The 27,165-nt window shown below is 38.8% G+C and overlaps 1 protein-coding gene across 1 annotated transcript in view; it reads left to right on the top strand.

The window, feature by feature from the left end:
• NAV3 (neuron navigator 3) overlaps positions 1–27,165 on the top strand; it is a gene marked incomplete in the record, with an annotated part of 918,952 nt that overhangs the window by 821,946 nt on the left and 69,841 nt on the right. The window contains 5 exon segments of the mRNA XM_073620003.1: positions 529–640; positions 3,250–3,371; positions 5,572–5,592; positions 8,757–8,929; positions 24,210–24,363. Of these exon segments, the coding sequence (XP_073476104.1) occupies positions 529–640; positions 3,250–3,371; positions 5,572–5,592; positions 8,757–8,929; positions 24,210–24,363 (582 nt within the window).

Genomic DNA, 27,165 nt, shown 5'->3' with positions numbered 1-27,165 from the left:
TGAGTTATTTTTGACTTTACATTGTAGCAACGTGTCATTTCTTCAGTGTTGTCACATGAAAATATTTACAATAATGTGAGGGGTGTACTCACTTTTGTGAGATACTGTATATATACCAATAATATGGCAAAACAACTACCATGCAACATAAACTCTGTTTCTTAGCATATTGCATTGAATATTCATATTGTTACATACAGTTCTGTCTACTGGCTACTGCAAATAATTTCATAGAATGACTAAACAGCATACCAACTTGAAGCCTTATCATGCTATCACATATACCAGTAATTATGCACTCAAGAATGATTGGATGTCCTTCCTGCTTTCAGACCACTTTTACAAGCCTATATATAATTGCAGAAATTTTACAATGCTGCGCTCTTATTTTGGCTGGTGTCACAGTACTGTCAGGAAAGAGGAGGTCACATACAAGCCATTGTTTAGTGATAATATATACCTGTTTTGTTTTAAAGCTTTATCTACTAAGATTGATTAAAAATGTTTTCAATAATTCTCGTGTTTTAGGAGTCAGAGCTCATTGAGCTTCGAGAAACAATAGAGATGCTGAAGACTCAGAATGCTGCAGCGCAGGCTGCAATCCAAGGAGCATTGAATGGTTCTGATCACAATCATAAAGGTATCTGTTTTAACCATGAAATATTTCTAAGCAAAGTCCATTTTTAATGTAGCAGATATCAATCCAAAGAGGACAAGCTATTGTAATATGTATTTATGTAATGATGATTAATTTATATAATAGGGTAGCACTGACTACTAACACTAGAATGGTGCAAGGGTGTGGGGGTGTAGCCTGGCAGGGGTCCAGGCTGAGACTGTCACTCACCTTCATACAGCATGTTTTGACTTGATGTGCGCCTCCCGGGGCATAAAGCTACTTTCTACTGTTCTGTACACAGTTGCTACCAATCAGAACTACAGATGGCAGATGAATTATTTAATTTCTGACTGGTTGACAAGAAAGCAGCACTTAATAAATTTGTATGAAAGCTGTGGGAACGGTGACTTGTATCCCTGTTACACTGGAACAACTCAATATAATACAGTAGCAAAAGTATACTTTTCTTCGAAATGAATATCAAAATACTGTTATTACACCTTTACATACACTATATTACCAAAAGTATTGGGACACCTGCCTTTACACGCACATGAACTTTAATGGCGTCTTAGTCCATAGGGTTCAATATTGAGTTGGCCCACCCTTTGCAGCTATAACAGCTTCAACTCTTCTGGGAAGGCTGTCCACAAGGTTTACGAGTGTGTCTATGGGAATGTTTGGCCATTCTTCCCGAAGCACATTTGTGAGGCCAGGTACTGAGTGGATGAGAAGGCATGGCTCGCAGTCTCTCACTCTAATTCATCCCAAAGGTTTTCTGTTGAGTTTAGGTCAGGACACTGTGCAGGTCAATTAAGTTCCTCCACCCCAAACTTACTCATCCATGTCTTTATGGACCTTGTTTGTGCACTGGTGAGCAGTCATGTTGGAACAGGAAGGGGCCATCCCCAAACTGTTCCCACAAAGTTGGGAGCATGAAATTGTCCAAAATGTCTTGCTATACTGATGCCTTAAGAGTTCCCTTCATTGGAACTCAGGGGTCAAGCCCAACCCATAAAAAACAACCCCATACCATAATCCCCTCTCCACCAAATGATTTGGACCAGTGCACAAAGCAAGGTCCATAAAGACATTGATGAGCAAGTTTGGATTGGAGGAACTTGACTGGCCTGCACAGATCCTGATCTCAACCCGTTAGAACACCATTGGAATGAATTAGAGCAGAGACTGCGAGACATGCCTTCTCATACACAAATGTGCATCGGGAAGAATGGCCAAACATTCCCATAGACACACTCGTAAACCTTGTGGAAAACCTTCCCAGAAGAGTTGAAGCTGTTATAGCTGCAAAGGGTGGGCCAGCTCAATATTGAACCCTACAGACTAAGACTGGGATGCCATTAAAGTTCATGTGCCTGTAAAGGCAGGTGTCCCGGTACTTTTGGTAATATAGTGAATATGGTATTGCAACCACTTATGACCTGTGTTGATGAGGATATGTATTAGGTATCAGGGTTTGTGACAGTGTTGTTTTTTTAAATTGTTGGAGGTGAACCCTAAGTCAAAGAAGTCGATTTTCTATAATTCTCAATGCTTTGTCCTTTTTACCTTATACGGAATTAACTCTGATTATACATTTTTGTTTTTGCAGTTTGTGTGAACAGTTCTCTTACCTATCTATATGTCAGTGCATTTGGATTTACATCTCTTTATAAAAAGAACTGACATCTAACACTACTTTAATTTATTACCTTTACATCTACATGGATATTCTTACTCAGATCAGAGAGGAAATCTTCTGACATCCTGTCTGAATAGCAGAATGAGCAAGGAAATGAAAAATATGACATGGGACTAAGTAGCAGATCTCTGATCCTTTTTATTTAAAGGCTAAACTGATATTCTAGCTTTGGATGAGCATCATTGGGTTGAACCAACCGTGTTTTAAATCTTCTAGATAAATGTATCTAGTTTCTAATATTTTCTCAACCAAGGTGGTGTGAAAAGATTAGCATTAATACCAACATGTGCCAAAATTAAATACCGTTTGGTCTTAGCATGGCAAAGGGAATACTTTTTCAACCTATCATAATGCAGTGGGTGGGCCAGAATAACATCTCATTTTGATTCCCGCAGGGCCTTAGCCCCCTGCTGGCTGAAATCTGTAGATAAACATACCCTGCATGATGTCCTGTACTGAGGGAATGCTATGTTTCCATTTGACTGGTTGCAGCTGGCATTGAGTGTGGTTGCTATCTTTCAGACCAAGCTGTCACCAATAGCTCCAGTTCCACTAATGATCAAGAACTAATAATATTGACTACATGTAGGCGGGGAAGCACCTTTCATAAATCTTTAATCATATATATATATATATATATATATATATATATATATATATATATATACTGTATATGGATGTATATAGATATAGATATATATTACACTCTGTGCCTAAATTAAAAACCAGATCAGGTTTTTGTTTTAAAACAGTGCCGACCTGGACATCTGGCTCTGGTTACCTTTGATCAGGAAAGAGTAAAGACATCACAATCATGTCAATTTCTCTTTCTAGCTTACTTCTTTTTACAACTTTCCCTCTGTGATTCGAGATGATGTTATGTATATAACGAAGACATTTATTGAATGCTGCATATATTTCTTTGCAGATATAAAGATCAAAAGACAACATTCCTCTGAAAGCGTTTCCAGCATCAACAGTGCTGCAAGTCATTCTAGCATTGGTAGTGTTAATGACGCTGATTCTAAAAAAAAGAAGAAGAAAAATTGGGTAAGTATTTACATTGCAGCATATAGGGCAGTTAGGGAGTTCATGTTATAGTATAGTTAATTCTTTGGTTGTTTGTGCTGTCTTGGATTTTTAAAAAATAGTTTTAGTATCTTTCAACAACATTTTTTTTTTTTTTTTTGTGTACATACAGTTTAAGTTGCTTAAGTTAGGCAAATTAGCCAAAAAAAAAACATGGGACTTAATATAGATTGGGTTACTAGTGAACCCTCATGATCACTCACCAATAATATAAAAAGTGGGGCTGTATGGTCAACACGCAGCATGCACAAAGAGATGGCAGATAGAAAGACAATCTGCCAAGAAAGGATCATATGGCTGACCTACCCGCACTTTTTGTAGACCAAAAAAATCACTTTTCGGTCTACAAAAACCCTCGATGGCTCAGCCGTATGGTCCTTTCTTGGCAGATAGTCTTTCTGTCTGCCATCTATTTGTGCATGCTGCGAGTTGACCATGTGTAAAAAGTAAATTAGTCCTTGGATAAATAATGCTATACGGTAAAAATTGCAAATATGCCAAGTGTCAAAGTACACTTAGTTTACATAAATCTGGGATATGGGGTAGGTGGGATTAGGAATAATCTTTCCTACATATTCACATTCCATATAGGTTGGTACTCCAGGGGCAAGTTTATCTTCTAAAAAAGCTAATAATAATAATAATAAGTAGTTGGTTGGATAGTACCCTCTAGCTAGCCTAGATGAAAGTAGCTCTGGACAGGAACACTCTGTCCCTTTTCGACATTTACACTTGTCAAGTCCTAATATTCAATATTGAATAGGTTTTACCTTTTAACTGTATACTTATCTCAAAAGAAGAGCATCCTCTATATATACAGATGGGGGAGATCTACAAAACCTGGTGCACACAAAATCTGGTGCAACTGTGCATAGGAACCAATCAGCTTCTAACTTTAGCTTGTTCAGTTGAAGCGGTTGTAAACTGCTGGACGTTTTTTTTTTACCCTGCAAGACAATATGTTAATGTGCTACTATGCATCGCTAGCACATACTGAGCCGAGATGCACTTCCATCTTCACCCATCTCGCTTCCGGGTTCGCAGACTGTCTCTGTGACTCGCCGGAGTCCTGATGATGTCACTCCCGCGCATGCACGTGGGAACAGCCGTTTACGGCACATGGCTCTGGAGCAATGGCCTGGTTGGCCGTTCCTTAAGAGCGCATGAGCTAGTGATCTCACTGGCAGCATATACAGTAAATATCTACTAATTGGTGCATGTTTAGGAGATATTTACACTACCTATAGGTAAGCTTTATTATAGGTAAAATTCAAAGATGGGAGTTTACTTCCACTTTAAGCTTAGCCAATAAAACCTAAAAGCTGATTGGTTACTATGCACAGTTGCATCTTTTTAAGAAATCTCCCCTAGTACTTTTTACACTAAAAGTAGACCTCGCAGTACAATACGAGATCCATTTAAAATGTCAGGGCCCTTTACCCTGTACATATTGCCTGCAGATAGCATTTATAAAATTTGCCTGTAAGGAAAAAAATAGGTTATATACTGTATATACCTCACTCCCTTCTTCTGTTGCCATTTCTCTGTGTAATGCAGAGGAGGCCAAATGTTGTAAAATTTGGTCTGCACTGTATTCTCCAGGAGCTTGCAGGCAATTTGTACAGGGTTAGTGGGGCCCAGACATTATAAGTAGACTGCATTTTACTACAAAGTCTGCTTTACCTACTACTGCTGTTTAGCTTTTCATACCAGTATTAGTGGTTAGGTAGTTAAAGGAAATTCAAATAATTGCTCTAGTACATCTTCATAACTTGTTTCAATACTAATGCTTTGTACATACTGTATGTTTTAATCTTGGGGTACAAGTATTTTCTGGTTTGTAAGCATATATTTAAAATTGCTTTTGCCTGTGATCACTACTGCTTCTAAGGACTTCTATCCTAAGAACCTACAATATATATTCAAGCTGCACTTGTGAAACTGAGATTTATCAGCTTATTGTTTTAATTTCAAATGCTCATCTTTAGAATATTTTCAGATTTGTTCTGACATACCTACCTTGTAGCTAGAACACCTTTTTGCATTATTTAGTCACAGAAGAGTTATGCTGCATGTATAAAGTATGAAAATCTAGATCTTATAGACACTGTTATCAGGTACTAACGTCATGTTATCCCATTCTATTTCTACTTATCACAAGGTGAACTTCAGTAAAAGTGAGGTGAATATAAAATCTTCACTGCCTTGGCATGCTGTTCTTTAACCAACCTGCCTGGCATGGTTGCCCTAGCTTTGGCAATGCTTCAGTACCTGTCTTTCCTGTATATTTCTCTAATGGCAATAATAATCGTGCATTGCATGTAATTTAAAATCTTACTTTTAGCACACAGATGCACTACACACACATGGCAAGTACTGGTCAGAGGGCAGAGATTGACATGAAATGTTCCATCCGCAAACTTCATCATAAGCCTCCTTGAAAGAAATAGCCTAGTGTGTTCCCTAATATTCCAGGGTCAATAGAAACAAAATTTCCATTGTGGGTCAATAACAGTTCTGTGATTAGGTACAATTTTGCTCTTAAATGTTGCTAAAAATCATCTAACTGATTGCTCTTCCTAAAATATTTACAACCCTTTTGCCTTGTTCTGTTAATGGAACTGAAGTCTTCTGTAAGCAGAGTGAAGCGAACTTGGGAGGGGGGAGGTAATCTAATATAAAAACCTAAGCACATTCATTCAGAATAATATCTAAGCAATTATTTCATGGGTCAAACACAGGTGTAAGCAGGTAGATGCTTTCAGTCTACTTTTATGTGTGCTCTAGAATATGGTTGTCTGAATAATGATATGGTATCATATTATACAGTATGTGTATTAACATACTGCAGAAGGAAACACATATTGAGCTTACACTGAGTAGAGAATGCATTTATTAGGAGAACGTGTGTCACTATCAGTGGCAACTATTTGTGAATTAGACTATGAATTAAAGTAACCAAAATTACGTTTTATTTTAGTGTACTGTAAGAATAGTAAGTCATTCCATGTTTTAGAAAGCGACAATGTTAATATACTAAAGCAATGTACAAATTAAATAATAGTAATAGTAACACAGTACAATAATCTGTGTATTATGTATGTGTTCCTTATACAATGACTTCCATATTTTATCATTTGGTCATATTTCTCCCTATATGGCATTTCAATTTGTTTTTGGTAGATTTAGGGGAAGACAACTATCTCTTTGGGTATTTACACTTCTTCAGTTTCACACTGTGATTCTCCATTTGCCAGGAATCTCTTATGCATGGCTTTATGTTTTAGATCTCCCTGCCTTTATTAAACTGTTATTTCTGTTAAGCTACTGTCTGCATTTTTTATCTCTTACAGGAAGAATAGTAAACACAAAATGTTTAAAGGTCTTTTATGTTGCTAATGAATAGAATGTGCCAGTATAAAATGTTATTTGTATTTCGATTAAAGGATAAAAGCAGTAAAAAAATGAGGAATGCATCAACCAAGTAAATAAAACTGCATACCTATGTGTAGCATAAATGAATCCTGAAACCATTAGCTGAGGACCATTGTTGAGTTATATCACTTGATAATCTTTCATCTGTCATATTTTGGTGCATGCATTTATCTGAAGATGGGAACTTGCTATAAATAAAAAGGTTCAGTTTGCTCAGTCCCTCCTGTCTCCTCATATGTTGAACAAATTCCTTTAGTTATCAGTAGTCATTTTCTGTCCTTATTCAGAAAATGAATCAGACATGGTGGGGTTGTTTTACTAAAACTAGAGAGTGTAAAATCTGGTGCAGCTCTGCATAGAAACCAATCAGCTTCCAGTTTTTTTTGTGTTTTTTTTTGTCAAAGCTTTATTTAACAAGCTGAAGTTAGAGGCTGATTGGCTACCATGCACAGCTGCACCAGATCAGCTTTCTCAATTTCATCCTATACATTGGAGGCGTGTTTGAAATTGTTCAACTGAATTCAATCGATTTCAAACCCGCATTCATTGCGCGTTCAGGGGTGATTTGAAAGACATTGGTGCGGGTTCATGCACAGATGTCTATGGAAACTGCCCTCAAAGTCAGCAAAAGTAGTGTAGGAACTACTTTTGAAAATAGGTGCGGTGCCACAAAGTTGGCTTCGCACCGATTCGGACGGTGTAGTTGCCACCCGATATGAACAGGGGCTCAGTGTACCACCAAAGAATACTTAAAAATTCTGACTTCTAAAGCACAAACCAAGTTTGAATGCTGTCCCTGACTCCCACACATGACATTATTTGGTGTCTGAGTAACTTATTGGCAAGTGTTTTGAAAAAAAAATGCTCTACTAGTAATCTATCTGTGTGAACCATTATGTTTATTTTTTTTCTTTTTCTTTTAACTACCTCTCCTTCAAAGTTAAGTGGTAAAGGGGTTTCCCTTACCCTTTGTTGACGAAGCAAGTTATTTAAACAACTGACAATGTTACTGGAAATTATGAGTGAGATTAAAGGTGTAACCATATAATCTATTCATCAACAATTAGTTGTGTTTTAAAGTCCTCATAATCAAGGTATTTGGTGGAACAGGGGGTCTATATAATTGTGTTTAATTATGCAATGTAATAATTTAAATATATTTATTGATCTAGAGATGGGGCTGTTTTCATGATTCTTTTTTTCTTTTTTTTTTATTAATTTATTAATCAAGTTGAAAAGTCACTCTTTAAACCAACATGCTATGTCTAATTTGGCCTACTCATATGCAGAAATTGGTTTAGCTCAGGGTTTATTTATAATTTTTTAGTGCCTAGTATTAAGGGTCTGTTTTAACTACTTATTTATGTTGCCAAAGGCATGCACCTTTGTCTATGATTTTTCCCACAATACCTTACCGGGTTCTTCACTCTCAGAAGTACTTGGTCCACCTGACCCCTTTACCTTTTCACCTAATAGAGAATGGGAAGGAATCAGTTTACGTGGTAGATGAGATATACTCCCAACCCTTCAGCTATCGGAGAATGTGTTTAATCTTGTTTAAATTTCAGTTCAGGTGAAATATTTTAATAATCTCTAATGTTACTTGTTTGCTTAAAATGTTTCATTTGGCAATCCTATTATTAAAAAATTTAAAAAATATATACTGCTAGGTTAATTAACTGCGGGACAAACTTGCTAATGGTGGTTAGGAAAATTAGATTGTAAGCTTCTCTGGAGCAGGGGCTGATATCAATATTACTAAAACCTCTGTTTACTGCTGTACAAATACAGGACATGATACAGGTAAAGACACAGAGTTTACATTTTATCATGTAAATATCATAATACAAAAGTCAATGATTTTGTTTTTACTTCTCTAAAAGTTTTAATTGTTCACCTTCTCTTTTGTAGTTGAGAAGTTCTTTCAAACAAGCCTTTGGCAAGAAAAAATCCAACAAACCTCCATCTTCCCACTCTGATATTGAGGAACTTACAGATTCATCTGTCCCTTCCTCCCCAAAACTGCAGCATACATCAGAGGACTCAAGTTTCTGTGTCATGCAACAGTCACAGTCCAACTCTGAGTAAGTGCCTAGTATGACAGCAACAACTGTCATATAATTTGCAAATGTTAAATATTTTTTATTGCATTAGGACTTGTGATTAAAAACCTGGAAGAAACAAATGAGTATGCATAGCCTGAAGCTTGCTTTAATTTTGTACCAACTAAAAAAAGACAGTTTGAATCTGGTTCCTAAGGGAAACATCTTAAATGTTCATAATGATTAACGTTATGTTGAATGTTTATCTGCATAAAGATTATAAGGCTTTTACAGTAGGGGAGCAGATAAGCAATAATAATACAGCAATGTTTAATAGTACATAGATCTGAACTTATATATGAAATTATATATGAACTTATCTGACTTTAAAAAGGTGAAGGTTTGGTAGGGTTTCTAGCACAATGCAGGTAATTGCTAATTGCACTACCATATTGCCAAATGAGACCAAAGGAAGGGTTCCTATTAAACATATGAACCCAACGAGAATTGCACTTAGAGAATAAGAAAAGCAACTGACACATCACTCAACACAAATTGACAAATATACATAAATAACAAATCTCCTAACAAAATGACAATTATGGGAGGGCGTCATGAATTACTAATAAATGCATTCACGTCCCACTCTTCATTCGGGCCAAAATGGGTGGAAGGATCTAAGTTCGTGGATTCCCGGGTCATTCCTATTATACATAAAATGTCTGCTGTGGGTACCATCCCTATTATTAACCACTTGAGCCCCGGACCATTATGCTGCCTAAGGACCAGAGGTCTTTTTCCAATTTGGCACTGCGTCGCTTTAACTGCTAATTGCGCGGTCATGCAATGCTGTACCCAAACGAAATTTGCGTCCTTTTCTTCCCACAAATAGAGCTTTCTTTTGATGGTATTTGATCACCTCTGCGGTTTTTATTTTTTGCGCTATAAACGGAAAAAGACCGAAAATTTAGAAAAAAAATGATATTTTCTACTTTTTGTTATAAAAAAAATCCAATAAACTCAATTTTAGTCATACATTTAGGCCAAAATGTATTCGGCCACATGTCTTTGGTAAAAAAAATGTCAATAAGCGTATATTTATTGGTTTGCGCAAAAGTTATAGCGTCTACAAACTAGGGTACATTTTCTGGAATTTACACAGCTTTTAGTTTATGACTGCCTATGTCATTTCTTGAGGTGCTAAAATGGCAGGGCAGTACAAAACCCCCCCAAATGACCCCATTTTGGAAAGTAGACACCCCAAGGAAATTGCTGAGAGGCATGTTGAACCCATTGAATATTTATTTTTTTTGTCCCAAGTGATTGAAAAATGACAAAAAAAAAAAAAAAAAAAAATATTTACAAAAAGTCGTCACTAAATGATATATTGCTCACACAGGCCATGGGCCTATGTGGAATTGCACCCCAAAATACATTTAGCTGCTTCTCCTGAGTATGGGGATACCACATGTGTGGGACTTTTTGGGAGCCTAGCCGCGTACGGGGCCCCGAAAACCAATCACCGCCTTCAGGATTTCTAAGGGTGTAAATTTTTGCTTTCACTCTTCACTGCCTATCACAGTTTCGGAGGCCATGGAATGCCCAGGTGGCACAAAACCCCCCAAAATGACCCCATTTTGGAAAGTAGACACCCCAAGCTATTTGCTGAGAGGCATATTAAGTCCATGGAATATTTTATATTTTGACACAAGTTGCGGGAAAGTGACACTTTTTTTTTTTTTTTTTTTTTTTTTTCATAAAGTTGTCACTAAATGATATATTGCTCACACAGGCCATGGGCATATGTGGAATTGCACCCCAAAATACATTTAGCTGCGTCTCCTGAGTATGGGGATACCACATGTGTGGGACTTTTTGGGAGCCTAGCCGTGTACTGGACCCCGAAAACCAATCACTGCCTTCAGGATTTCTAAGGGTGAAAATTTTTGATTTCACTCTTTACTGCCTATCACAGTTTCGGAGGCCATGGAATGCCCAGGTGGCACAAAACCCCCCCAAATGACCCCATTTTGGAAAGTAGACACCCCAAGCTATTTGCTGAAAGGCATGGTGAGTATTTTGCAGCTCTCATTTGTTTTTGAAAATGAAGAAAGACAAGAAAAAACATTTTTTTTTTTCTTTTTTCAATTTTCAAAACTTTGTGACAAAAAGTGAGGTCTGCAAAATACTCACTATACCTCTCAGCAAATAGCTTGGGGTGTCTACTTTCCAAAATGGGGTCATTTGGGGGGGTTTTGTGCCACCTGGGCATTCCATGGCCTCCGAAACTGTGATAGGCAGTGAAGAGTGAAATCAAAAATTCACGCCCTTAGAAAGCCTGAAGGCGGTGCTTGGTTTTCGGGGTCCCGTACGCGGCTAGGCTCCCAAAAAGTCTCACACATGTGGTATCCCCGTACTCAGGAGAAGCAGCAGAATGTATTTTGGGGTGTAATTTCACATATTTCCATGGCATGTTTGAGCAATATATCATTTAGTGACAACTTTGTGCAAAAAAAAAAAAAAAAAATTTGTCTCTTTCCCGCAACTTGTGTCGCAATATAAAATATTCCATGGACTCGACATGCCTCTCAGCAAATAGCTTGGGGTGTCTACTTTCCAAATTTTATGCACAACATTTAGAAGCTTATGTCACACATCACCCACTCTTCTAACCACTTGAAGACAAAGCCCTTTCTGACACTTATTGTTTACATGAAAAAGTTTTTTTTTTTTGCAAAAAAATTACTTTGAACCCCCAAACATTATATATTTTTTTAAAGCAAATGCCCTACAGATTAAAATGGTGGGTGTTTCATTTTTTTTTTTTCACACAGTAATTGCGCAGCGATTTTTCAAACGCATTTTTTGGGGAAAATTTTAATGCACTAAAACACGCTATATTGCCCAAATGTTTGATGAAATAAAAAAGATGATCTTAGGCCGAGTACATGGATACCAAACATGACATGCTTTAAAATTGCGCACAAACGTGCAGTGGCAACAAAATAAATACATGTTTAAAAGCCTTCAAAAGCCTTTACAGGTTACCACTTTAGATTTACAGAGGAGGTCTACTGGAAAAATTACTGCACTCGATCTGGCCTTCGCGGTGATACCTCACATGCATGGTGCAATTGCTGTTTATGTTTGACGACAGACCGCCGCTTGCGTTCGCCTTAGCGCGAGAGCAGGGGGCGACAGGGGTGTTTTTTTTTTTTTTTTTTTTTTCTTTATTATTTTTTTGCTTTTTTAATCTTACTTTTAAACTGTTCCTTTCATATTTTTTTTTTTAATCATTTTTATTGTTATCTCGGGGAATGTAAATATCCCCTATGATAGCAATAGGTAGTGACAGGTACTCTTTTTTGAAAAAATTGTGGTCTATTAGACCCTAGATCTCTCCTCTGCCCTCAAAGCATCTGACCACACCAAGATCGGTGTGATAAAATGCTTCCCCAATTTCCCAATGGCGCTATTTACATCCGGCGAAATCTAAGTCATGAAATACTCGTAGCTTCCGGTTTCTTAGGCCATAGAGATGTTTGGAGCCACTCTGGTCTCTGATCAGCTCTATGGTCAGCTGGCTGAATCACCGGCTGCATTCTCAGGTTCCCTGTTGAGACAGGAGAGCCAGAGAAAAACACGGAAGACGGTGGGGGGGGGGGCATTCCCTCCCACGGCTTGTAAAAGCAGTCTAGAGGCTAATTAGCCGCTAGGATTGCTTTTACATGAAAGCCGACCGCTGGCTGAAAAGAATGATACCAAGATGATACCTAAACCTGCAGGCATCATTCTGGTATAACCACTCAAAGTCGTGAATGGCGTACCTGAAGACAAAAAAATGGTTAACAATGGTTAACAATAAAGCACAGTAAAGTGTAAATAATTACACACCTGAAAAACAAACATGATAAAACATAATAACAATAACAATAACAATAAAACATTGCAGAATAGAATACAGTAAAAAAGAGCAGAACAATAGAGAGAGAGAATAGAGAGAGAGAGAACAATAAAACAACAACTATTTTTTTTTATTTCATATTTTTTTTTTTTTTTACACTTTTTTTTGTAACTAACTTTTATAACGGTAACCGGTTCCAGGTTCGGGTCTCTCAAAATGCGATGGCATCTTGGGAGACCCTGTGAAAGTGTGCCTAGTCTGTGCAATGCTGTACCCTACGCTAATACTCAACTAGTGAATGGTAGCGTTCAAAACATTCACCAATGCAAGACCAGGATTGTCAGGACAGGAGGGACAATAATAGCGGGTGTCACGCCTATATCCGCGCTCTTACTGCAGACACAACATCTTTTTTGGGGGTTCGTTGGGTAGGGGTACTCGGGAGGACATAAAAATGCCTCTCATGCAGCCGACTGCATTTGGTTGGGGATGTGAATGGGGGAAGTACGGGCGCTGCAGAAGCGGTGGGTTCCCAATTAGGATTGGCGAATGCAGCAGGAAGGGCACTATGGGCACGATGGGCCTGTGTTTGTCTTTTTGGTGGCAGCGGGACACTACTTGTGCTTGCCACCTCACCAGCTTCAACTGCACTTATGGGACTCGCCACGTCACCACGTGTTACTGCAGTGCTGGTTTGACTACGACCGGGGTGTACTAGGCCGCTGGCGCTTGCCAGTTCACCAAAACGATACCAAAAAACGTTAGCGATCGCAGGGATCAGGCCTGACTCTGCGAACGCTGCAGTTATGCGTTTAGTGTTTTGTAAGTGTCAGTGATCGATCGATACTGCACTTGGGTGGGCTGGGCCGGGCCGGGCGGAGGGGCAAAACGCAGGTGCTAGCAGGTATCTGGGCTGATCCCGCTAACACTGCGTTTTTGGGAACCCTAAACTGCTGGTGACGCTAGTATAGATCTGATCGGATCAGATATTGATGCGATCAGATACTATACCACTAAGGGAGGTGTACGGTGCGTGCGTGGGTGTTAGCGGTACTGGCGCTAATCTGACGCTGCCTGGGGCTGGTGCTTGCCAGTTCACCAAAACGCTACAAAAAAAACTGTTAGCGATCGCAGGGATCAGGCCTGACTCTGCGAACGCTGCAGTTATGCGTTTAGTGTTTTGTAAGTGACAGTGATCGATCGATACTGCACTTGGGTGGGCTGGGCGGAGGCACAAAACGCAGGTGCTAGCAGGTATCTGGGCTGATCCCGCTAACACTGCGTTTTTGGGAACCCTAAACTGCTGGGGACGCTAGTATAGATCTGATCGGATCAGATATTGATCCGATCAGATACTATACCACTAAGGGAGGCGTATGCTGCATGTGTGGGTGTTAGCGGTACTGGCGCTAATCTGACGCTGCCTGGGGCGACGCATATCACCGCCGGGCGATCAGGGGGCTAAACCTTTATTCGGTAATAAACGGCGGGTGCCCTGACACTATAAAAAATAAACGAACTAACCAGCGTCATCCGTAACGGTTATACAGTGATCAGTGGTGAAAGGGTTAACTAGGGGGCAATCAAGGGGTTAAAACATTTATTAGGTAGTATATGGGGGTCCCTGACGCTATAAAACGCTGACGGCGAACCTAAATATTTACCTCACTAACTAGCGTCACCAGCGACACTAATACAGCGATCAGAAAAATGATCGCTTAGCGACACTGGTGACAGGGAGTGATCAAGGGGTTAAAACTTTATTAGGGGGGGTTAGGGGGGTACCCTAGACCTAAAGGGGGGTAATACTCACTGTCCCAACACTGTAACTGTCACAAACTGACACTATGCAGTAATCAGAAAAAAAAAAAAAAAAAAAAAAAAACTGCTGGTGTCAGTTTGTGACAGGGGGGGGGGGGTGATTGGGGGGGGATCGGGGGGCGATCGGGGGGGGGGATCGGGGTGTTTTGTGTGCCTGGCATGTTCTACTGTGTGTGTGTGTGTTGGTGCACTCACATAGATGTCTTCTCTCCTCGGGCCGGAACGGAAAATACCGACCCGAGGGGAGATGACATCACTTCCTTTGCTGCTGTTTAGCATACAGCAGCAAAGGAGTGTTCTCATTGGCCGGCGGCGATCGCGAGGGGGGGGCCACGAACGGATGGTCTCCCCCTCATCACCGATCGCCGCTGGACAAAAGACGACCGCCTCGGGCACCGGGGGGGGGGTCCGATCGGACCCCCCACCCGCGGAAGGCAAATCACGTATATGTACGTGATTTTGCCTGTCCGTGCCACTTTGCCGACGTACATCGGCGTGAGGCGGTCGTCAAGTGGTTAAAAAAAGGAAGAATACACACTACCACTCAATCCACTAAAAATAGAGTGGAAGGAGTGTGTAAACAGAAGAGACTTTGATGTACCTCATGGAGCAAAACGCCATTTCTTTATCTCATATTTCCCTTTTAGGGCACATGTTTCTTGTTTTTGTGTTTTTTTGTTTGTTATTTTTGTATATTAATATACACTATATTGTTAAATGTATTCAGGCACCTGCCTTTACACGCACAGGAACTTTAATGGCAGCCCAGTCTTTGTCTGTAGGGTTCAATATTGAGTTGGCCCACCCTTTGCAGGTATAACAGCTTTAACTCTTCTGGGAATGCTGTTCACAAGGTTTAGAAGTGTGTCTATGGGAATGTTTGATCATTCTTCCATTGAACCCTATGGAGTAAGATGCCATTAAAGTTCATGTGCATGTAAAGGCAGGCGTCCTAATACTTTTGACAATATAGTGTATGTGTCTAGAGCACTAAGAATTTTTGTTCATTCATGTTGGATTCCGATTTCCTAGTGTGGTCCGTCCTATATTTGTAGTGTGCCTTGGATCCTGAAGAAGTGAATGCATTGCAAAATGCATTGATCGTAAACGCAATATACTATAACTTATGATGACTTTTAAAAAACAGTAAAAGATGGAGACACTTTATATTCATGAATTGTATTTGTTTTAATTTTTGTAAAAAAAGATGTTTTAGCTTTAATAGTGTTTTGTTCTATGAGGTACAACTAAAGTCCAATTTATTCACACCCTCCTTCCACCCTAGATTTGGTGGATTGCGTGTCTTCTTCCTATTTGCCCTACCTTACCAAGTAAGCCCTAAAAATTGTATGTTTAAATGTGTGTTAAATGGTTTCTGTCATGAAAGAACCATGGAGGAGGCCTTTACTGAACTCTGCTTTGAGAATGCCCTTTCCCTGCATGTCATGATGATGCTTTCTCTGCAGTACTGCCAGAGTCGCTAACTTGGAACAAGAACAGAATAAGAAAATTCGAACCCTTATTTAAACCATGCATGTTACATGTGATTCACAAGTACTTAAATTCAAATCCACTACCATTTGAAAAAATGAGGAAAGAAATGACAGCCCGATACATTAATCATGGAGTCACTTTAACACAAAACAAATTAGATGTTGCAATGTTTTTGTGTACTAGGTAGATTTTCAGAAAAGTGAAGAATTAAAAGAACATGTATACTCACAAGCTATGCAAACTTTACATTCAAGAACTGGTCCCTTTTGCAGAATGGAGTAGACTTCGAAACATGTCATTCGTCTCCACTTGTGTACTGCTATACATATATGTATTATATTCCATTGCATGTGTATGTGTTTCAAGTCACATTTTGTTATCATTACATTTTTTATCATTGTAAATACATATGTCTGTCTGTTGTATGAATTCAGGTCCTCTTTAGCCTGGGTACCAAAGAAACGGCAAAATGGCCGGGTGACCTACAAGCATAGATCTCGGTAAACTGTAGTGTGATGCATGTTATTGAAATGGTGTGCCAGAACAGGAAGATTGCATGGAATTATGCACTAAAAACAGTCTCTGACACACTGACTGTAAAATAAACAGAAAAGTAACATAAGTATATACAAACTCATTTTTTTTAGATTTTAATATTTGTTAGGCAACTTTTTTTTTGCCAGTATATATTCATTGGTTATAATTTTATATGCTATTGTAAATTACCATGTTTTTAAATTTAGTACGGAAGATCAGTCTGGTAGATTTTAACCTATATTTTTTCAATAGATTTAAAAAAAAAAACGAATTACCCTTTGATATTTTCTTTGTACTGTAACTAAATGTTTGCTAAACTGCCACAGCCATTCCTATATTTTTTTCTTTACTTATTTGGTAAATGTTTATCTATCAGTTTTCTTCTTTATTGCTTATTTAGGCAGTGGAGAACAGCATGAGTGTAAACCTCATTCTCTACAATCTGTTGTGCATCGATACATATAATAGTTTATATCCCCCAATATTCCCCAGCAAGAAAATTAAAATCTGAATTTCTTCCTGTTGGAGGAATGGTGAAGGTGCAACCCATGTGTGTTCATCTAGTAACATTTTTGAAGTTTTAAAAATGGACCTACTTGGTCTTTTTCTTGGGATGCAAGCCACACTCTAAAACCCGCTGAAATGATAGGGCAGAGCTAAAGTTTACTAAAAAAAGCCAAGCAGATCGGTCATCTGCCTGCTAAAAGGGAATACTCTCTTTATTCATACTCTTTAGTCTTTACATGACACATATTCACAAGAAATTTTATATGTGAATGTCACTTGTGTGTAACTGTGCTGCAAAATTTATTTCACTTGGAATTCATTCTTAAAAACTCACATCTGTTTACCACCACATTATATTTTCCGATATCCCCTATCACTGCACTATTAATTTACAAGACACTTACTGCTTACACACCTTGCATTTTATTTCTATCTCCTCTCCTTTTGCATTGTTGGCTCTTTTTACCAGGACTCATTTTATGTTTTTTTTTTGTGTGTTGCAGTGTTATTGTCAAAAGCCCTACATATCTTTATATATCTATAAATACTGTACCTCAATTTGTACAGTGCTCTGGAGGATGCTGGTGCTGAATAAACACATAATGATTCATACAAGAAAAATGTATTCTTCATTGACTATATAAATTGGTCAATATAATTTTAAAGTAAAATTCTATTTTTTCAATTGTACTCATAAGGATAGAAATACAAAAGCATTCTTATGAATCAAGGAAACCTGAGATGAGCTTCAGTGGGCGTGGCCTATCTAAAATGGGCACGGCATATTAGGCATGATGAACGTCCTTAGTCTAACAATCGAGAAACAATTGGTGTGGTTCCCAATTATATAATCAGCATGACAGCAAATAATAATTTATTGAGGTTGTTTACAAAGAAAACTCAAAACCAGTGCCGCACAGTATTCAGTATTTATGCCTAACTCATACAATGCTGCAAATAATCTTATGTGAATAATCAGAAATAATGATACAGAAAAAAATATATAAAACAGTAACAAATAAATTACTAAATTCTATTAATCCACCAACATTACGTGTCACTGTCTGTTATTTCTCAATGTGCAATATTCCTCTTTAAGGGGGGTTACTACTACCATGGCTGGTCGGACTCCCGCCTCTTTCAATCCATTTCCATCCACTTATGTCCGCAGGTGAGTAAATTTCAGATGTGTGCTGTAAACATTCTTTCTCTCTGCTTGCTGTACTATCAATCACCAATTGCACACTGAGAAATAACAGACACTGCTATGCAATTGTGGTGGATTAATAGTATTTATTAATTTAGTTGTCACTGTTTTATATACTTTTTTCTGTATCATTATTTTGGATTATTCACGTAAGACTATTTGCAGCATTGCAAGAGTTAGACATAAAACCTGTGCAGCACTGGGTTTTGAATTTTGTATGTCACTAATTATATGTGGGAATGCATAGAATCTTAGAAGCAGTAATAATTTTGGTGTAGAAAATGTGATAGAATTTTGAAGGTTGCGCTTTTATAAAAAACCTGCTGGCTGTAGCTGTACTGTGCATTAGAATGTGAAACAAAAAAAGTTTTTGAAATCAAACCTTTTAAAAACATTTGATTAAAAGACAGTCAGTGCAAAATAGCAAAATGCCTTTTTAAAACATGTTTTTCTGTTTGTCAGCATAAAAAAAAGTGAAAAAAAAATGGATTTTAATAAATTTGATTTGGGCATTTGGACTTCAATAGCCTCTGGTCAGGAAAGGGTTAAACCAAAGTGGCTTATTCATAGTGAGTTGTGGGCATGATTAAAAAAGAGCCAGGTTTCTTAACATTATGATAAACAGATATGTTTTCTTCTGTTTGGAAACTAAGGTAGCTTATAACTCCTCACCCTCCTGTTGGGAAAGTGTGGATTTATTTTGCTATTTGTTCCATTTATGATGATTCTAATATGATATATCAAAGCATGGTACAAAACATGGCCAAGTTATTTACAAATTAAATAAAGTTTTTTTTAGTTTTGTATATCTTATATGTGATAATACAAAACCAAACCAAACATATGAAAACCAAGAAAAAGCATGTACACCTAAATGGTAAAATATAGCCAAGAAAGAAGGTGAAGAAAGAAATAAAAAGGCTTACTAAGTATTGATTATGGGATTAAATTGGTACAACTTTTATTTTGGAAATATTATGTAGGCTTTCTGAAACTGACATTATGTACACCTTTAAAGTGACACTGGTAAAAAAAAAAAAACAAGTATGTATGCTTAACTCAAAAAGTACCTTCTATTGTTCTCAGCCCGTTCCAAATGTCCAAATTCCTTTTTTTAGCTGTTTTGATCTAACTTTCTTTTAAATGGTAACTACGTCCATTCTCCACTGTACGTAGGAACCAAAATTTTCAAATGTCATTGGACTCAGTTGAAAATATCTGTCCCTTTTTTAAATGAAAGATCCTTATCCTGGCATGTTAAAGTGGTGTTCTGCCTGGGGGAAAAAAAATTAAAAGTCAGCAGCAACAAATCCTGTAGCTGCTGACTTTTAATATATAGACACTTACCTGTCCAGGGAGCCCACGATGTCGGCACCCCAGCCAATTTTCGGATCGGCTGTCAGGTGCTGCCACAACCATTCATCATAAGGGAAACCCAGAAGTGAAGCCTTTTATGCTCAAACCAGACACTGCATAGTGATTAAGGAACTGGATAGTGGTTTAAAAAAACATTCAGGTGACAATCCTGCAGTCCTTGTCAATGTTTTTTATATGGATAGGGAGGCTGGGATCAGTATTACAGCCCTGGGGCTTGCACTTTTGAAAGTACGGCAGCTATACATGAGTCAGTTTTTTCATTCAACCAGTGGGTTGAACAAAAAACTGACCCGATTCCCCCATTAGCACATTCGAGGTGGATGAGGAAATCCTCCCACTGAGCCATTGTATTCAGACAGCGACAAGATTTCCCCATTGTCAGAATACACTGATCAGTGCTATCGGCTACGTCAAGTGTCAAAAATCTGACAGGTCGATTGTACAGAAAGAGATTGGTAGTTCGACTTCTGTCCAACCTCCTTGTCCATACATGGATCGAAATTCGACCGGTCCCTGCTGAACCACCTGAATTTTGATCCATGTATGGCTGGCCTTAGTCAACAATGATAAGTATCATATTCCATTTCACACAGATTACCTTTAAAGAGGGATTTACAAACATATGCAATTGATTTTCAGGTTACTTTGCAATCTGTTGTTGTTAGACATTGCATTTAATTTTTAAGCCAACCAGAGCAATTTAAAATGGCTAAATAATAATTGTATGTTTCTAGCAACCAGTACTCATTTCTACACCAGATTTCCTTGAATCCTTATCCACCCTCTCCTTTCCCTCCCTCTCCCTTGCTACTCTCTCCAGAGGTCTGTGCATGACTTGAGTTTGCAATACATATACATAGATCCCTCGTTCCGTATTTACGTTTACAGTGTAATGTACTTTGTCTTTAAAGAGATACATGTAGCAGCTAAAGGGATTCTTAGTATTGCTTAGTATTGTAATACAATTGGTTAGTATTGTAATACTAAGACAGATTACACAATTGTAATTGGACTTTGTAGGACTTATGCCCTGTACACACGATAGGATTTTCCGATGGAAAATGTGTGATAGGACCTTGTTGTCGGAAATTCCGACCGTGTGTAGGCTCCATCACACATTTTCCATAGGAATTTCCGACACACAAAGTTTGAGAGCTTGCTATAAAATTTTACGACAACAAAATCCGTTGTCGGAAATTCCGATCGTGTGTACACAAATCCGACGCACAAAGTGCCACGCATGCTCAGAATAAATTAAGAAACGAAAGCTATTGGCTACTGCCCCGTTTATAGTCCCGATGTACGTGTTTTACGACACCGTGTTCAGAACGATCGGATTTTCCGACAACTTTGTGTGACCATGTGTATGCAAGACAAGTTTGAGCCAACATCCGTCGGCAAAAATCCATGGATTTTGCTGTCAGAATGTCCGATCAATGTCAGACCGTGTGTACAGGGCATTAGTAGAGATTTCTACTTAGCAACGTTGTATATGGATCTGAAAAAAATGTTCATGGCCTACTACAGTATCTACAGAAAAGAAAAAGGAAAATCTTTGTTTTCAGAAAAACTGGAGTGTTATTAGAAGTACATATTTCACAGCCAAAATTATTCAATAACACATAAAGATGAGTAATAAGCAATGATGTCCTGTTGCCAATAACAACCAATCAAATGTCAAGTAGCTTTCAGCAACCTACTGTTGGCAGACTACTGTTGTCAGACTCATTTACACAGATTGATAAGTGGTTGATTTAGGTGATGGCACTCAACTGCTCTTTGCAGCATTTGTATAAACATTTTTTGTTAATAAAGTCACATTTGGGTTCACAAAAACTTCAGATTTAGTAAGTGGTGTGTTTTATCAGATGAGTCTTATTGAGTTAATTTGTTAATCCTGAAACTGCTCGTGGGTTTAAAAATTGTATAAAAAACGCTCATGTATACAAGACATTTCAGGAATTATCATAAATAACTAAATATTTAAAGTCACAGTCAGTTGCAAAGTAATTGTATGCTGGCGAGTCTCTTTGCTGTTTGTACTTTGGTGAGGCCAGTGATCCTAGCTGACCCTCGCTGAGCAGTGAACCTTGTGACTGACAAATTGTCAGGAAATGCGTAGTGAATTTGCCACCCTTTAAGAGGCAGTTGATGTCTGATAGGGCGGGTCATGCATTTACTGACAATGAAAATGGGCCAGCCTCTATTCAAATATTGCAATCCTTGTGTATATATACTAAATATATATATATATATATATATATATATATATATATATATATATACAGTGCCTTGATAAAGTATTCATAACCCACCTTGAAATGTTCCACATTTTGTCATATTGCAAACAAAAACAAAAACTTGAATGTATTTTATTGGGATTTTATGTAATAGACCAACACAAAGTGGCAGATAATTGTGAAGTGGAAGGAAAATGATAAATTGTTTTAAAACATTTTTTTACAAATAAATATGTGAAAAGTGTGGCGTGCATTTATATTCAGCCCCCCCGAGTCAATACTTTGTAGAACCACCTTTCGCTACAATTACAGCTGCAAGTCTTTTTGGGTATGTCTCTACCAGCCTTGCACATCTAGAGAGTGAAATTTTTGCTTATTCTTCTTTGCAAAATAGCTCAAACTCTGTTAGATTGGATGGAGAGCGTCTGTGAACAGCAATTTTCAAGCCTTGCCACAGATTCTCAATTGGATTTAGGTCTGGACTTTGAATTCGGCCATTCTAACACATGACTATGCTTTGATCTAAAACATTCCATTGTAGCTCTGGCTGTATGTTTAGGGTTGTTGTCCTGCTGGAAGGTGAACCTCTGCCCCAGTCTCAAGTCTTTTTCAGACGCTAACAGGTTTTCTTCTAAGATTGCCCTGTATTTGGCTCCATCCCCTGTCCCTGCTGAAGAAAAGCATCCCCACAGCATGATGCTGCCACCACCATGTTTCATGATGGGAATGGTGTGTTCAGGGTGATGTACAGTGTTAGTTTTCTGCCACACATAGCGTTTTGCTTTTAAGCCAAAAAGTTCAATTTTTTCCCATCTGACCAGAGCACCTTCTTCCACATTTGCTGTGTCCCCCCCATGGCTTCTCGCAAACTGCAAATGGGACTTCTTATGGCTTTCTTTCAACAATGGCTTTCTTCTTGCCACTCTTCCATAAAGGACAGATTTGTGGAGTGCACGACTAATAGTTGTCCTGTGGACAGATTCTCCCACCTGAGCTGTGGATCTCTGCAGCTCCTCCAGAGTTACCATGGGCCTCTTGGCTGCTTCTCTGATTAATGCCTGTCAGTTTAGGTGGACAGCCTTGTGCCCATGTCTTGGTAGGTTTGCAGTTGTGCCATACTCTTTCCATTTTCGGATAATGGATTGAATAGTGCTCTGTGAGATGTTCAAAGCTTGGGATATTGTTTTTATAACCTAACCCTGCTCTACACTTCTCCACAACTTTATCCCTGACTGGCCTGGTGTGCTCCTTGGCCTTCGTGATGCTGTTTGTTTACTAAGGTTCTCTAACAAAACTCTGAGGGCTTCACATAACAGCTGTATTTATACTGAGATTACATTACACACAAGTGGACTCTATTTATTAATTAGGTGACTTCTGAAGGCCATTGGTTTCACTAGATTTTAGTTAGGGGTATCAGAGTAAAAGTGGGCTGAATACAAATGCACGCCACACTTTTCACGTATTTATTTGTACAAAATATTTAAAACCATTTATCATTTTCCTTCTACTTCACAATTATGTCCCTCTTTGTGTTGGTCTATCACATAACATCCCAATAAAATACTTTTAAGTTTTTGGTTGTAACATGACAAAATGTGGAAAATTTCAAGGGGTAGGAATACTTTTTCAAGGCACTGTATGGGGAGAGAGAGTGTAAAACATACATTACACTACACAATATATAATAATGTACTGTATTATACTGCTTGAATTTATACTAGGGCATACTTGGAAATGCAGTTCTTAAAGTCCTTAAACAATTGAATGAGCTTTGTAATACAGTGACTAATACAATGGGTATTGGAAATGTTCATTTAAACACAGGGGGTGAGGTGTTGGGGTGAGCAAAGCTGCCACCATGCCTAGAGCCATATTTGGCCTTAATATGGCTCTGATCTGCCCTACAAGACCGTGATCTTTCTTCATATGTAACAGATTGGCTTGACTAGTGTTCTTTCAGTGCTCACTACATTTTCCAGGTTTCTTAGAAGGACCTCAGGGAAGAAGAGTTAGAAGGCTGGAAAATTCTCAATTAATTTCTTTGCAAAATCAGTTGTTGACTTATCCTATTTCAGGCAAGAAGATGGAATAAATACTTTCCACAAGCTCTTTTATACTGGGGCATTTAAATATTTAATATTTTTTGTTAAAAAAAAAGCCTTTGCTCGTTTACAAAATGAAATGCTGTTCTCTATAAAGTGCTCATAAAACTTGATTCTTTTCCTTCAAAAGGATCTGTGAATGCACTGAAGCAGAAGCTGAAATAATCCTGCAGCTAAAGGGTGAACTACGAGAAAAGGAGTTGAAGCTGACAGACATCCGCCTGGAGGCTCTTAGCTCTGCACATCACCTTGACCAAATCAGAGAAGCAATGAACCGCATGCAGGTCAATGATCCTCTACGTTTTAAATGTTATGTGCTATAGATGGTTGTACATTGATTCCCTGTTTTCTCATTCTCAACATTCTAAATATGCTGGTACTATTTAAAGAGAACTAACCTGTGGAATAATCTTCTGACAGTATACATTGTGTTTGCATGTGCTGATTGTTTATGTATTTCTCTTCTATGGGAGGGGACTGCAAAATCCTGGTATGCTTTAGGCCTCTTGCACATGGGTGAAAAAAACATCATGTTTCTTACTGATCTGAACACACATGCATTGTTGTCTATAGAACAATGCACACAGCTGCTTGGAGATCAGTGATACAGCAATGAGTTCAGAGCTGTAAAATAAAAATATTAATTTTTACGCTTCGGTGCAATAATTTACGCACGTTTGTGTACACTGTATGGGCATAGATTGCAACACTGGCAACTTGAAGAGGATAAAGAGGAATTTTGCACATGTTTATGTATACACACATTTATACGCCAATGCGTATGTATATGCAAGGTCTTTATGGAGCATTTTACTCAGGATCTAGCAAGATCGTACATATAAACATCAGAAAATGATTATGCCTCTGTGCAAGAGGCCATACAGAACTGTGGCTGACCTTTGAGATCTGGTTGCTTTCTATATGTTCACTGTTTGCAAAGTCATAATAGAATCTGTTGTAGAAAACAAAGGGGATGTTTCAGCCAGATTTGGTGAAATAGTCAACACGTCTTCCCAGGAGCAGTACTTTATATCTTATCAAGATTTTTTGAAAAATAAAGCTGGCCATAGATGGATCAGTCCTTGCTGACCCAGCCGAATTTTGATCCATCAATGGCCTTTCAGAATTTGATGTAATAATTGATCTAATGTTTCAGCTTCTCTCAAACAGGATTGTTGTAACATTTTTATTCAAATAGTGCCTGCAGCCAATCGGCTGCAGTGCTGATCAGTGTATTCTGACAGCGGAGGAGTCCCTGCTGTCAGAATACAATAGCACAGTGGGAAGGGATTCTCCTTCCACCTCGCTTGTGTGGATAGAGCAATCTGTTTGTTTTTTGATCAGCCCATTGGCTGATAAAAAATAAATAAATCTATGCGTGCATGACCAGCCATAGAGATGTTGTTAATTGCCCACAAAGAAGTTTACCAATGTGAAGAATGAAATGGTGTTCATCCTTTTCGTTTCTTAAACAGTCCAGAGGTCAATTCAGGGACCCAGTCACCTGAAGTGGTGACAGGAATATTCTTCAATTAAAGTGTACATGAGTTCTGTAACCTACTGCACGATCTGCCTTTGAGTGGCCTGTTTCATCCCACATCACATTGCTTGTATGAGATGACTATTCAGTAATTGAAACCTGTACTTTTTACCTGCTATTTTAGTAGGTGGTGTGGGAAGAGCAAGCTTTCTAAGCCAATCTAGGCTCCCATTTGCCTAATAAAAAAAATGAATGGCTTTGGAAAACGTTTTTTTGTTGTAGAAGATAACCTTTAAATGTGTATTTGATAGAAGAGTTAGCTTTTATTTCACCACATTAAGTGAGTCTGTAAAAAGTCTGATGCAGTAGCTGTGGTTAGTGCACTAAAAATCATACAAGAGCTATCTTGTTTCCATTTAACAAAGAGGACCTTATATTAAACAAAATACCTGTGTCTGTAAGCTGTCATTGTCTGCCTTACATACTGCATTTTAAATCTTAGGCAGTCACATAGCTTGCAGTGATGGTGAACTTAGCATAAAACAGGCAATAGCAGCCTGTATCAGAGCTATTTAACTTGTGTACAGACTCTCCAGAACAGGGGTAGGCAATCTTTTGAGCACAGTGTGCCGAAAAATGTTTTCAAAGAAATTGAGCGCACCGATTTTATAACAAAAAAAGTCTTCACACTCTCAATCACGAAAAGGATTTTTTATAAAGTAAATGCTGTAAACTACTTTAGTAGTGAGACATTAACATCCTGCACTCTCACGCCTCAGATCAGCCCCAATTCCTGCAACTCCACACCTCATATGAGCCCCGATTCATGCGCCTTCACATCTCAGATCACTGCCCCCCCTGCAAATCTGTTTCCCCACTGTACCCCCCCTGCTCATCTGCCTGACCACTAACCCCCTGCACATCTGCCCCACCACTGTATATATGTCCCACCACTGTACTACCCTGCTCATCTGCCCCACGACTGTAACCCCCAGTACATCTGCCCCACCACTGTACCACCCTGCTCATCTGCCCCCCCAATGTACCCCCTTTCTCATCTGCCCCACCATCATACCCCCTTTTTAATCTGCCCCACCACTGTAACCCCCTGCACATCTGCCCCATCACTATAACCTCCTGCACATCTGCCCCACCACTGTAATACCCTGCACATCTGCCCCACCTCTGTACCCCCTGCTCATCTTGCCCACCACTGTAACCGCCTGTACATCTGTCCCACCAATGTTCCCCCTTTCTCATCTGCCCCACCACTGAACCATCTTCTCATGTGTCCTAACACTGTACTTATCTGCTCATCTGCCCCACCAAGGTCACCCCCTTTCTCATGTGCCGCAGGACTGTACCTTCTGCACATCTGTCCCACCTCTGTTTTCCCTGCTCTTATGCCCCACCACAGTAACCCCCTGCTCATGTGTTCCACCGATGTACCTCCTTTCTCCTCTGCACCCCTCTGCACATCTGCCCCACCTCTGTACCCCCTGCTCCTCTGCCCCACTGCTGTAACCCTCTGCTCATCTGTCCCACCAATGTACCTCCTTTCTCCTCTGCCCCAACACTGAACCCCCCCTGCTCATCTTTCCCACCA

This window comes from Aquarana catesbeiana, linkage group LG03 (genome assembly GCF_042186555.1).
Source record: "Aquarana catesbeiana isolate 2022-GZ linkage group LG03, ASM4218655v1, whole genome shotgun sequence".
Taxonomy (NCBI): domain Eukaryota; kingdom Metazoa; phylum Chordata; class Amphibia; order Anura; family Ranidae; genus Aquarana; species Aquarana catesbeiana.
This window is presented reverse-complemented; position numbering and strand designations above follow the sequence as displayed.